Here is a 14,014-nt window from a genome sequence, read left to right on the forward strand (position 1 = left end):
GGATGAAGTCCTGATGACTTAAAAGATTGGGAGCTTGGGAGGGGGAGGATCTGAGCACTATTCACATTGTCCCCAGTACCTGGTGATGGGCAGAAAGGTGTGAGGGATAGGAAGCAACTAGGAAATAATAGGGAATTAAAGTGACTCATGACTAAAGTGGACCCCTTTTAAAAGTCACTTTGGGGAGATTTTAGGGTTTTGGTTTTAATTCCGATGAGAGGAATACAAGGGTCCCAGAGTTCAGCATTCATGGAGACCTCACCAACAGCCCAGCTCTTCATTTCAGAGCTACTGAACTGGGCAGTGCCAGGCTCATGCTTCTGTAGGAAATAGGAGCCAGCCTGGGTTCCTGTTATGTTTTGGATTTTAAATGTCCCCAAAGGCTCCTGTGTTGAAGGTTTGGATCGTGAGGATGCTAACCTCATCATTCAAGCCATTGATGAGTTCATGGCTGAATGGGACCTTATAAGATGGGTCTGACTGAAGGACACAGGTTATTGGGGGCACACCTTTAATGATGTATCTTGTCCTTGTCCTTGGCCTCGCTCTTTCCCTCTCTCACTCCCTCTCTTGCTCTTGTTCTCTCCCTCCTGTGCTTAGTCCTTGTAAAATGCTTTCAAATTTATGAAATCCTTTTTTAAAATGTTCAATTGCTTAAGCAATAATAACTTAAAGGAATATCCTTTAATTAATAAATAAAAATTTAATTTCACATCTCTGTTGTGTGCATGTGGTGGAGACACGTGAAGTATTTGAAGGTATTTCTGAAATGGTTTGCACTCTTTCCCTCAAATATTTAAGGAGGTTTTTTCCTTCCTAACTAGTGCAACTCTTCACCAAATTACCATAGACTCCAGAATGTCTAATTTTGTCTGAATTTGTTGGGATTTTAACCTTATCGTCAGCAATTTATTGTTTTCACTATTTGGAAAAGAATATTGGCTCAAATGACCAAAAAAGTTACGCCGATGTAACTTTGGAATAGCACATGGTTTTCTTGCAGTAATGCATCCCCTAGTTGGCTCACTTATGTACTCAGCAAATATTCTCAGGTCTGCTCTTTGCCAGGCTCTGTGCTCACGATCTGCTTGGAATATCCGAGATGAAAGCAGCAATAATGCTGTAAAGAGTTCTGGTCAGAGAGGGCAGATGAGAAAAGTGAGCTGAGTAGATAAATTGAAGGACAGATAGATGGATGGGTGGGTGGGTGGATGGGTGAGTGGGTGAATTTATCTCACACATATTTTAGAGCTGAAAGGGATCCCAAAAGATAATTTAACATGAACTTCCCTGCATCCCTCTTACCATTTCTGAACAAAAGGAATTTCTGAGACCTTTAAGAAATCACAAATTCACTTTGATGGTCTTTAGGTTAAAGATACAAATGCCTGATTTGCCCTTTCCAATGTAACCATTTGACATGATGATAAAGTATATAAGTTGATATCAACAGCACTTGACCTAGTATGTTGGCCGTCTGAGAGCTCTGACTGACAGTGCTCTGGCTACACAGCAAAAATGACAAGTCATCTAATGCTCGGGTGTACATGAGAGGTATCCAAAAAGGCAGATTTTAGGTAGTGTCAGCCTGTGTTCACATAAAATAAGAAAGGTGAGATAAAAACAAAGGGGGATTTTTCTATTATTGTTGTACTAGGGGTACCTTGTGACATTTACCAAAGTTCCTATAATATCTCATAGTTGAATTCCCCCTCCATCATCCTCCTTTACCCCCCACCCCATTCCCGGAACAGTTTCACCAGGTCTCATTTTTCCATTTTCATACACGAGTACACAATATTTCCATTGTTATCCACCCACAAAGAGAAATTTTAAAATAAATTGAGAGAGGCAGGAATAAAAACAGAATAAAGAACTGGAAAGAATAAAGCAAATTCACAGGAATAAAATTTTATCAGAAGCAGAAAATAAAACACTCCACCTAAAATGAAGTGAATGAAATGAGCAAGCTTAAGAATAAAATATCTGTACAGCCAAAAAAAGAAAGATAAAAAAGAGAGGGAGGTAGGAAGGAAGGAGGGAGGGAGAGAGGGAAGGAAGGAAGGAAGGAAGGAGAAAGGGAGGGAGGGAGGGAAAGAGAGGGAGGAGAGAGGGAGAGAGAGAGAGAGAGAGAGAGAGAGAGAGAGAGAGAGAGAGAGAGAGAGAGAGAAAGTAAGAGAAAGAAAGAAAGATTCCTGAGTTTTGAATACCATGGCCCAGCAAAACGCTAAGACTTTGAGGTCGGGGGGGGGAAAGAAATTCTTCCAATTCTTCACATCCCCGCTTTCCTTCCCTTCTCCAGGCCCCTGCATTGTTGCCTGTGGTCTATGGCACACTGACCCTCACTTGAAACACAGCACTTCTTTCTGTTTCCTGAAATCATCCTCCTTTACAACACCCTGATGGGCAGAGTCTGCTTCCCTGCAGATTGTGCGTTCTTCCTCCCGGAGGAATGTTGGAATTGTGTGTGCACAGCAAGCAACTCAAAGACCCAAAGTGGATATTTTTATTTTCCAAAGACTTCCTGGTGACTGCTCACCAGTGGGAATTTCTCTCTCTACCCTACCCCCACATGTCGTCCCCCCCATGTTAAGCCCATTTGCTGACAGTGGTCAAAGCACTAAGTGGTTCTTGTCACGTGGTGGTGGCCCTGGTCTTAAAGGAATTGCCTTGGTTGGTTTTGCTTTGTTCCAAAGGTGTCCCTCAGCCTCATGTCACGTGGCTGAAGAGAGGAGGACCTCTGGGTGACAATCTCTCCTTGCTTTACGATGGGTCCCTGTTGCTGAGGAATGTGTCTCTGGAGAATGAAGGAACCTACGTTTGCACAGCCACCAATGCTCTTGGAAAGGCAGTGGCCATATCTGTCCTCCACTTGCTGGGTGAGTGTCACATTCACCCACCCCACCCATATGTCCAGGCCCGTGTGAGACCGAGCATCCTGGGACCCAGCATTCCATCAAAGAGAGCTCATTTCCAAAAGCTAGGCGTGATGGTCACCTGTCATCCCAGCTACACGGGATGTGTAAATAGGAGGACTGCAGTCGAGGCAGGCCCAGGCATAAATGGGAGACAGCATCCAAAAACACTAACTAAAGCCAAAAGGGTGGGGACATGGCTTAAGTGGTAGAGCACTTGCCTAAGCAAGCGTGAGGCCCTGAGTTCCAAACCCAGTATCACCAAAAAGAAAGGGCTTATTTCCTAGTAGCTGCCTTTAAGAACACCTGTGCTGGAATCAGAATTAAATGGTTGCAAATTGGTGAAAGGTGTTACTTTTTGTTTTCTCAGAACGAAGATGGCCAGGCAGCAAAATCAACTTTTATAAGAGACGCAAAAACCATGTTCTCCAGACGCCAGACTCCAGGACCAACAACAGTGACCTGGCAGGAGCGCCCCTGACTCCAGGTCTGCAACTCAGGCTTTCGTGAGGTTTCCTGCTTGTGAGGCAGGGGGTAAAGAAGAGGGCTTAGCTAGAGGACCCCCATGGTTTCACTGCAATATCTGAAATGATGCCGAGGCAGCTGGCCAAATTCTTCCTTGCCCCTCAGTCTTTGGTGGCTCAACTTATTCCTTCCACATTGAGATACTTTTTTTTTTTTTTTGAAGATCTGCTTCTGAGGAAGCCCAGGACTCTTATCCCTAAGTGCACCATTATTTGTGATAATGATGGAGGTGTTGACTTTCCAGTGTAAGACTATTGGCAACTCAGGAAATAGTAATAGAGGGAAGGTTTGCTAAGAGTTCTAGAGTCAATTAATTTCTCGTACGTATCAACTTTGTTATGCGTCAGTGCTTGATCAGGAGAACCTAAGTACTCCAAGCTCAAAAACCTCTTCAGAAGGCCAAGGGAAGGTGGAGTTCAGAAACGCTAGAATTACAGGAAGTCATTATTGATGCTCTCAGCTCCCTGTAGCTCAAAAGTGGGCATGTCACAGGACACACAGACGCTACTGTGACCCCTTGTGCTTGGCTCTTTTTATGCAGAAACAGTAATGACAGTGTCATTTTATCCTTCTTTGCCTGGAGTACTAGCTCGCCTTGCAGAATGAGTCATGCAGAACATTACCTGGCAGGTAGATTGAGGAAGTGGTTTCTCAATCTAGGGAGATTGAGATGCAAGGGAGAGCCTGGGAGGGGAAAATAATGTTGAGCTGCCAATCAACAATCCTTTACGTGTTAGTTATGGCCTCCTTAGCTGAGGTGTTTAGATACTTTCTTCTTCTAGACATAATAGCATTAAGACATGCACCAGTTTCTATTCACTTGCCATCAGGAATATTCAGGGATTGCTTACTCTTCCCTGGGCTAGGGATACAGAGGTGACTTAGTCCCTGGAGAAGCTCACAGCCTGAGAGGGAGCCAGTCACGTAAATGGATATTTTGAAGCCATCATGGAGGAATGAGGGAAGTCAATGACTGCGTTGAAGAAGGGTCTTACCTCGCCCCGGGGAAGTCGGCTAAGTTTCTGTGTCGGCCATGATGTTTGTTCAGGGAAGAGAAAGAAGGACATGGGTCAGAGGAACTTGGGTGTGCAAAGGCACAGAGAAGTTGCAAGCCACAGAACATGAAGGACGAGAGCTGGCCCCAGCAGTTAATAAAAATGGATATCCTTAAGACTGAGCTACAGGTGAAGGTCAAGCCTTGGCAGTAGTCAAACACTTGGTTTATCAGCGCTACACACATCGGTCACCCCCTACACACACACGAACACCCACACGCACCATATATGTACACAATGCAAAATATACCAACCCTTCGGTGGATCCTTACCTTAGCATTTCAAAGAGACTCAGTTTTGATCGAGTGACTGATACATAGCGTGTCCTGACCTGGTGTTGAATAGGGCAGCATTTATGGACTTAACATTCCAGTAGGAGAGATGAATAAGAAATAAGTAAACAATACATATATAAGATATGTGTTTTGCTATGAAGTTAAAAAAAAAACCCAAAGTGATGAGTTACACCGCGCAGATAGCCTCCTTAGTGAAGAGAGTCAGAACAGACTTCTGGGGAGGTCACACTTAGCCCAGACCTACTGGATGAGATGGAGGAAGGTGAGGAAGACCCTTTCTGGCAGAGGGAACAGTTGCGCAAAGACTGACAGGGACTAATGAGGTCAAGGAGCAGAAATAAGATGCATGTGACGAGGGTGCTGTGAGCAAGAGGGAGGGGAGTGAGGTGAGGAGACCCTCAGGGTTTTGAGGGTCAAGGTAAAGACTGAGGCCCTTGAGGGGCCATGTAGGAGAGTTGTGATAAGATCTACTTTTCAAATGCGACTGGGAAAAAAACTTGCGGAACACATTGCTAATGAATAACTTGTATCTAGATGATGTAAGAATGTCTACAAGTTTGAGCTGAAGAACTAAATGCAGAATATATAAAGAACAGCTGCTAGTCAACAGTGGGCACAGGTTTACAGATGGCACAGGAGATGCTATCGCACACCTGGCAGGGTAGCTGGAAACAGAAAGAGTGACAGAACCACTCTCGGCAAGAATATAAAACTAAAAACTCCTGACAGGCATTGCTTAGCGGGTAAGACGGTGAGACGAGGCCACTTTGGAAAACCGTTTGACGGTTTGTTTTGAAGCTGAGCACACACCCACCCCTGACCCAGGCATTTCACTGCAGGTATTTTCCCCAGCCAGGTGAAAACGTGCTCACAGAAAGGCTGGTGCAAGGATGTTCTGCCTTACCTGTGACAGCCCAGAAAGGAATGGATTCTAGGAACCCATGACGCACTCACAAATGGAGTATCAGTTGGTAGTGAAAAAGAATGAACTGTTGCTGAGCTCCGTGATTTAAGAGATTCTCAGAAACTGCCGCGTGAAAGAAGCCAAATGCAAAAGGACAAAGGCGTGAAGTCTAGGAATAGGGAAAGCCAGGGAATCCGGACAGAAAGGAGCCGGTGGTTGTGTGAGAGGGGAGGAGACCTGACTGGGAAGAAGTAAAAAGCAACTTTTTGGGGTGATGAAAATGTCATATACCTTGCTTTGGATTGTAGTTACATGAGTTCATACAACTGTGGAAAGTCATCAAACGGCACCTCTGAGATCTGGATATTTTATTGTATGCAGATCATACTTTAATAGGAAGCCATGCATTTTAAATGCCTTGAACTGTCAAGGTGTCCTTGTGACATGTGGCAAAGAACGATTTGGAGTCAGACCCACATGGGTTCCAGTGCAGCAAACAGGTGAGAGGCCTGGAGCAAGTTTCTTAATTTTCTTCAATCTTTACTACTGCAAACAAAAAAATAAAATAAACTCATCTGCCTCACAGAATGACCAGGAAGACCAAGTGAACAATGGATTATAGGGTGTCTAACCTTGTACCTGTCACCTGGGAGGGTCTCAATATGCAGCCAGGTTTAAAAAAACAAACAATTTTTAAGTAAACCGTAATCCTAAGGGTCAAACTCCAAATATAGTTTACAGCTATGCTCCACAAATGATGCCAATTTGAGACAAAAAAGTTCAAAACTCAGAAGGAAAAACTGGAAAACAGTATGTTGAAGAAGTCACCCTTCCTGCGGACACAGCTGGTAGTGATCAATTACTCGTGATCATTAGAGGAAAATCTGGCACTTTCTGTGATCATACACAAATCTGTCATCGTCAGGTCCTACCTCACTTTTCACCAGGTGTCAGCAGAGAAGGGAAGGCTGTTTGGAACAGGGTCTAAAACAAAACCAAATAAGGGCTGTGACTACTGGAGGTGGTTATCCCCTACTTTTCTTTCTAAACGAAAAGACCATTTTTTATCTTTCCCAGATGTCTTGACAAATTCTTTCTGCAATTTCAGGGATAATCTGAAGTTTTGATTAAGAATTAATGGGAAAAGAAGAATGGAACTCAAACACGACTTTAACCTTACTGCATAAACCCTGGCCTCTGTTCCTTCTTCTAAATCATGTCCTGTGTCTCTGCCTGATCTACTTTTGGGGAATCGACTGTGCTGGAGTGTCCCCTGGAGGGGCCTTCCTCTCTTGGCTGGCTGACTCAGTGGAGGAAGCTGAGGAGGCGGCCCACTGCACAGAGCACCTCCTCCCTCTCTCTGGGGTTTTCCTGGCAGACCGAGTTGGCCTGCAATAGCCCCTCTCCCAGGCTGTGGTCCAAGGAACCCATTTTGGCCACTATTCCCGTCAGTTATTGCAATAAGTGAGTTGAGGGAAAAGAAGATTTAAAGGGCCCCCTGCACTATGCAAGAGCTTTCTCTCTGTGAGTTACTTGGAAAAGCAGGCAGGCAGCCCACCAGAGAGCAGCTCGTGGTGGTCTCCCGCCCTACTGCCTCCAGCCCATCAGATTCTGTCTTTGGGACTGCCTTGACATTTTATCTCCTTTCTGCAGAGCCTTTTTGGGAACCTGGCAATTGGACACATTGTTCTGCCACCTGTGGCCACTTGGGAGCCCGTGTTCAGAGACCCCAGTGTGTACTGGCCAATGGGCAGGAAGTGAGTGAAGGCCTCTGTGACCCCCTCCGGAAGCCTCGGGCTGGGTTTCAACCTTGTAACATCCGGGACTGCCCAGCAAGGTATGTGAAGCCCTCTCTTACTTCACCAGGGCCAAGGTTTGGCTTATTTAAAGGCATCACAGCTCAACAGCCAAGATTTATTTAGCACACATGGTGCACCAGACATTCGTGGATGGGCTCACTTCACTGGAGCCTGCCAGGCCAGATAGATGTTGGTTTCCTGTTTTACAGATGGGAAAAGCGTCCTGGGCCCGACAGTCTAAAGTGACAGAATTGAAACCAAAACAATCTGATCGCATGGCCTTTGCCTTCAATGACTGCCCAAGTCCACTTTCTGCACTCACAAGGGCAGTCGCCTCCTCAGGACTGCAGAGAAGCTCATTTCATGGGTTTATCTAGAAAGTGACACTGGGCCAGCCACCAGGGGCAAGCATGGCCCCTGGAGTTAAGACCATGAATACCTTTCCTAAATAATAGATGATACAAGACAGTAATTAGAAAAGAGTCAAAAGCTGACTTGTGGTCACCACCAACCCTGGTCCACCCCAGAATTCCAGGTCTCACTGACTCCATCCCAGACTCTCTCTTTTTCAACCTCAACCCTCCATCCACCCTCGTCAATCTCTACTGTTACTTCTGGAGTCTGAGCTGCCCTGTGTCTCACAGGGACACCCAGGGGACCCCCACCCCCATTACTGTCTCCTTCGGTATGGTTCCTTCTTCACTCTGTAAAAATAACCATCTTTCAAAACAAATTCATCACGGTAGACCTCTGGCTAAACCTCTTCGATGACTTTTCCTTGTTCTTAGGACAAAGGCCAAAATGCCTAGCCGTGAGGCTGTGCCTGTCTTACGCCATCTTCATAGCCACACCGTCTACTGTCACATCTGTCACACGGTGCTCAGTGGTATTTGTTGGCTGAGTCAATGGGAGAAGCAGTTGGGCTCCTTGCGCATTGCTGACTTGGAATGCCTTCCTGTCTGTGCAGCCCTGGTTGCCTGAGCTCCGTCCACACTGGTCTTCTTGTCTCGGTTGTGCAGTCTGCCCTTCTGACCAGAGTCTTTGCACCTCACTTTACTTAATCATTCCCACATCTCCATATATCTCCATATGTTACGTTTTCAGGGAACCCATCCCTGACCTTAGCCCTCCAAACTAAACCAAGCCCTGTGCTAGAGGCTAACTGTTCTTCGTAGCTCTTACCATGAGCTGTCCTCGCTGCTCCCCCACTTTGCTGCCCATTCAAGGACAGCAAATCTATAAATGCTTGCTGAATAATTTATTCCTGGTACTCAGCACCACGTCTGTCCCATCAACACTGTCTAGACGTGTGAAATGAGTGCTTGGATAGCATAGAGCTAGCAAATGACTGACCAAATAGCACCAAAATTAACACAGAAAATTAACAAATAAAGAGGCATTTATTGAGTTCAAACCTGTAAGACGGATGCAATTATCAACCTTATTTTAATAAGGTTACTATTATGTACAGCTCATTCCTTTCGTGGATACCCACCTTACATCCAATCCCCTGTGCCGAGGACGGGAGTGGGAGGCAGCCTGACACTGGAGAAGACAGGGAGACGCAGTGGCACTGACGTGGACCGACTGCCTGGCCGAGGCCCCACAGGGCTGCGGACACTGCGGACGCTGAGGGTCAGCCTCGGAGAGTGGCCGGCTCACGCCAGCGTTAACTAAGGGCACCTGGCCTGAGAAGCTGCCTTCTGTCAGTTGTGACTGTCACATTCAGCCTCAGTTATGAAATACTCTCAAGTCCTTGCACATTCCTAGAACAAATACAGTCGTCCACTGTCATTGCCAGTAGAAATCCTGCGGTTCATTCAATGCCCCAGATCCTCTACCATGGCATTTCTGGGCCATGGACCCCCTGCTGGTGTGGAGTTCGCACATGTAAGATAAAATGCATTTAATGCAAAGGAAACCCGTTTCCCTGAAACACACTCATTGACCCGTTTTTAAATGCTTGGTATGGTAACAGATTTGATGCCCACCAACAGTGCAGTGTGACATGGAAATACCTGTGACTCATTGGTCACCCAAATCGCAGGCACTGCCACCCCACTGTGGTTTGTAGCCTGCATTTTTATCACTGGAGCAGATGCGAAATGTCAGCTGGCATGATCCCTTGGACAACCAAGGACCTCAGGTGGGAGCCACTGCTTTGCGTCTTCAGTGACAGAGGACAGGACATTTCAAAGGTGTCTGTCTGTCTCCAGGGTTAGTCTCCTATATTCATGGCAGCATGACCCGAGGGTCAGGTAAATCTAGAATCCAAGCCCAGTCCGCTGGCACTCTAGCTATGTGGCCATAACCAAAGTCAATTTGCGTAAGAAGGGAGTAACACGGGGACACCTGAAGACTGCAGGCGAGTGTCTTTTGGAGCAAACGGCACAGGTGCTTAGATGCATGTTCCTCTGTTTGCTCTCAGTGAAGTGAAATCCACCTTTTCAGATGTCCACCTGATTCGGCCCAGCTCTACCTCCAGTGCTGTACGGGTGTCATGAGTGTCACCTCCCAATAAACGTGACGATGGTTCCTCCCCACCTCTAACCTGTTACTCTAACCTCTGGTCCCTGAGTAACAGAACAAGGTGGAGGCTGGGAGTTGTCCATGCTGTCGCCCATCCCATAGGACATGGGACAGCCCTGAGACGGCGCTGGTGTTGGGATCAGCTCGCAAGGCTGGCGCCGGCCTCACTAAGTCCTGTAGTCTTTGCTCCCAGGTGGTTTGCGAGCATGTGGTCGGAGTGCTCCGTGTCCTGTGGTAGAGGGTCCCACAGCCGGCAAGTGACCTGCAGGAGGATGAAAGCCAACGGGACGGTGCAGGTGATGTCCTCACAGGCGTGCCCCACCAAAGACCGACCTCTGGTTAGGAAGCCATGTTCCCGTCGTCCGTGTGTCCGAGGGGTCACGGAACCGGGGCGTCAGGTAACCTCCTGCGTTGACAGTGTATCTCTAGTCATCACCTTACTCTAGTAACCTTTTCTTTTAATTTTGAGGGGAAAAAAAAAGTCTAATTGGCCTCCAAACTGAGTGTGTAGCTCTGGCTTCAAGGCCTGCATTTGAAATTACAACGTCTGTCTTCCAGAGCAAAAGTGAGCTGAAGCTCAGGTCCTTTGAATGCAGTCGTGCAATAAGTGAAGCCCGAGACAGATCAGGGGGAGACACCAGGCCTCGGAACCCATATTCCAAACGCCTCCCTTAATAAAACTGCAATAAAAGCCATTGTTTCTAGCGCATAGGAACTCATAAGGAAATATCACACGTTGTTGAAACACATAGAAGAAAAGCTGGACAAATAAGATACCTAAACGTCAGTACTGTAAAGACATCAGTGCCCTAAATGAGTTCTTGCAGCCTCTCTGTGACACTCAGTATAGTTTCCATGGGAGGGCAAGTGGGGACAAGAGGCTTCCAGGAGCACAGATTAGCGGGGCCAATCCGTGTCACAGCATGGCGCAGAGCTGTGGTGGGCATAGTGGTCACTATTCAGGCAGGGACAGACACAGGCATGAAGGGCAGTCACAGGAGAAACAGTGGTTTTTAAAAAATAAACAAGCAAAGAAATTGAAGAGAATCTGAATAGACGGATTTCTTCTGTTCATGGGTCAATATATTTCACAATATATTTTTAAGAGTACAGCACACCCCGAGTTTTTCTACAGATTCAAAGCAATCCCTGTCAGAAGCTGACAAGCTGATCTTAAAAGTAAATAAAAGTGTCCCAGAATAACCCAGACAGTTTTGGAAAAGAATGAGCTGGAGCACTCAAACCTCCTGATGTTAGAACTTACGACAGAATAGCAGCAATGGAGCCAGCGTGGTCTGTACAGCGTGGACGCATAGGCCAAGGAGATAGAATCAAGTCCCAAATAAACCTACAGATCCTCTACAAGACTGAGGAGAGCGTTCGATGGGAAAAGAATCGTCTTTTTGACAAATGGTACAGGACAACTGGATATGCACATACAGAAGGATGAAATCAGACTCCCTCCCGGATAGCGTGCATAAATTTACTTGAAATGGATTACAGACCTAATTTTAAGAGCCAAAACTATAAAAAATTCTTGAATCATAGACATAAAAGTACACAGCTTAGATTAGGAAGTGATTTCTTAGAACAACAAAGTATAAGCAGCAACAAAAATGGAGAAATAGAACCACACTAAAACGAAAACTTAGGTGCTGCAAAGGAGACCATCAAGAAAGCTATCAGAGGTGAGAGCTGGTGACTCATGCCTGTCAGAGTCCCAGCTACTCGGGAGGCAGCGATCAGGAAGATTGTGGTTCAAAGCCAGCCCCAGGCAAATAGTTCATGAGATCCTATCTCAAAAAAAAAAAAAAATCACATAAAAGGGCTGGTGTGCGTGTGAGGGGGTGACTCAAGATGAAGGCCCTGAGTTCAAACCCCAGTACTGCAAAAAGAAAGAAAAAAAGGTAAACAGACACCCTGCAGAAGGGGAGAGATTTCTGGGTGCTGGTGACTCACGCCTATCATCCTACCTACTTGGGAGGCTGAGATTGGGAGGACCTGGTTTTGAGGACAGCCTGGACAAATAGTTCGCTAGACCCCATGTCCAAAATACCCAGAGCAAAATGGACTGGAGGTGTGACTCAGGTGATAGAGCCCCTGCTTTGCCAGTGTGAAATCCTGAGTTCAAACCCCAGTCCCACCAAAAGATAAAACGTGAGAAATTATTTAAATGTCTTGATCTGAGAAGGATCTTGTATCTACAATGTATCTTTCAAACCACACTCATGATAAAACCACAAACAAGCCAATTAAAGCACGGGCGAAGGATCTGACAGGCGCTTCCTCTCTAATTGATTTTGCCTTTTTACTGAATAGGCATTTCTCGATTAAAGATGTAAAACTGCCAATGAGCTCATGAAAAGATGCTTGCCTGCTCGCTGGGGAAGCGCAGACCAAACCACGCTGCGATGCACTCACGGCCGCTGGGATGCCGTTTGTTCAAAACCCGTGGCAAATTTTGGTGAGGATGTGGAGAAACTGGAAACTTGAGACCCCCCGGAGGGAAGGTGGAAGGGGCGGTCACCTCGGACAACAGCCCAGGGGTTCCTCAACGGGTTAAACACGGACTACCTGTGCCCGCTAGCTATGAAGCCAAGAGTGATGTAAACATGTCTGCACGAAAGCCTGTTCTTGCAAGTCAGAAAACCCCAAACTAGAAGCAACACAATCATAAAGGACCCTCAGTTACCTAAAGGCAAAAACAACTGGTGAGCAGGGAAACGGTCATGTTTCTATCATGGAATATTACATGGCCCTAAAAGGCAAGAAGACCTTGAAAGCCTTGTCGGTGAAGCAAGACTGACACGAAGCCACACACTGTGTGAAGCCACGCACTCGAAAAGTGCAGACGAGGCCACTGTACACACAGAGTTGATCTGTGGGCGCCTCTCCTGGAGGGAGAGGTGGGGAGGAGGGACTGAGACACCTTGGGCGGAGGGGGTGATGGAATGTTCTAAAATTTACTGTGGCAAGGCAACTCTAAAACCCATTAAATTGTGCAAATTAAATGGTGAATCGTATGGCGTGAATTATAGCTCAGCAAAGGTGTTTGCTAAGAAAGGAGAGAGAGCGAGAGAGGGAGGGACGGTATGAGAGAGATTAGTTGTTATAAGAAAGCAGGTAAAGGCAGAGATGAAGCCAGAACGCATACCAAAAAGATCCTGGCTTTCCTGCAGAGCCGAATTTGAAAGATATTTGATGCAGACAGCATTGCTTCCCAAGCACAAAACGGCGTTTGAGGATAAGTTAGGAGGCAATAATGAACATGAGAAATTTAAGAACTGCCAATCAAACTTTATTTTTATTTTCAGTCACTGAACTTACCTTGGCACACTAGCCTCCAGTTTTGCCTTGAGCAGGAAAGGCCAGACTTGGCGGTCACTTGTGGCTTTAAGTGTGGTCATTTCTGGATGTAAGCCCAGTGGATTGCTCTGGCCTTTCCCCCTTCTCCCCCAGTGGTCACAGTTTTAGGGGACAGGTGGATAGGCTCGGAAGCGGGGGTGTCTGGCCTGCAGAGCTGTGCTCTGAGGCTCTCTAACTCCTCGTGGGGACTAAGGGGGCCCCCTAACTGGACTTTGGCCATGCCACCTTGGTACAGTACCTTGGTGCCCAGGGCCTGTGTGTGCGAGCTCACGGGTCACGCTGCGCTGTGCTTTGGTTCCAGTGTCCTGGACGCTGCGTGGACTGTGCGGGGAGGATGCAGCAGCATCACCTGGCTTGTCCACATCACAACAGTTCTGATGCCGCCTGCGATGACAGAAGGAGGTACTGGCCCCTCCCCAGGGTGGCCCACGTTGACCCCTTCCTCACTCAGCGACTAGAAATTCCCCAAAGTCAGTATTTCTAGACTCCACCTTCCTCTCGTGACTGAAAATTCCCCTTGAATCCTGGCTTCTTCAGTGTGTGCTCAATAGTACATGCCACGTATAATCCCAGCATGAGGGTGCTGAGTGCAGACAGCGGCCTAAAGAGGCCAGCTGCCATTTTC

The 14,014-nt window shown here is 46.8% G+C and overlaps 1 protein-coding gene across 1 annotated transcript in view; it reads left to right on the forward strand.

Annotated features, from left to right (window-relative positions):
- The window catches only part of Adamtsl3 (ADAMTS like 3), a 252,154-nt gene that overhangs the window by 230,247 nt on the left and 7,893 nt on the right, over positions 1 to 14,014 (forward strand). Inside the window, exons 24-28 of the mRNA XM_020176611.2 lie at positions 2,697 to 2,879; positions 3,286 to 3,402; positions 7,349 to 7,532; positions 10,217 to 10,421; positions 13,691 to 13,791. Coding sequence (XP_020032200.2) covers positions 2,697 to 2,879; positions 3,286 to 3,402; positions 7,349 to 7,532; positions 10,217 to 10,421; positions 13,691 to 13,791 — 790 coding nt within the window. The remainder of the gene's footprint in view (positions 1 to 2,696; positions 2,880 to 3,285; positions 3,403 to 7,348; positions 7,533 to 10,216; positions 10,422 to 13,690; positions 13,792 to 14,014) is intronic.

Source organism: Castor canadensis, chromosome 19 (genome assembly GCF_047511655.1).
Source record: "Castor canadensis chromosome 19, mCasCan1.hap1v2, whole genome shotgun sequence".
Classification (NCBI taxonomy): domain Eukaryota; kingdom Metazoa; phylum Chordata; class Mammalia; order Rodentia; family Castoridae; genus Castor; species Castor canadensis.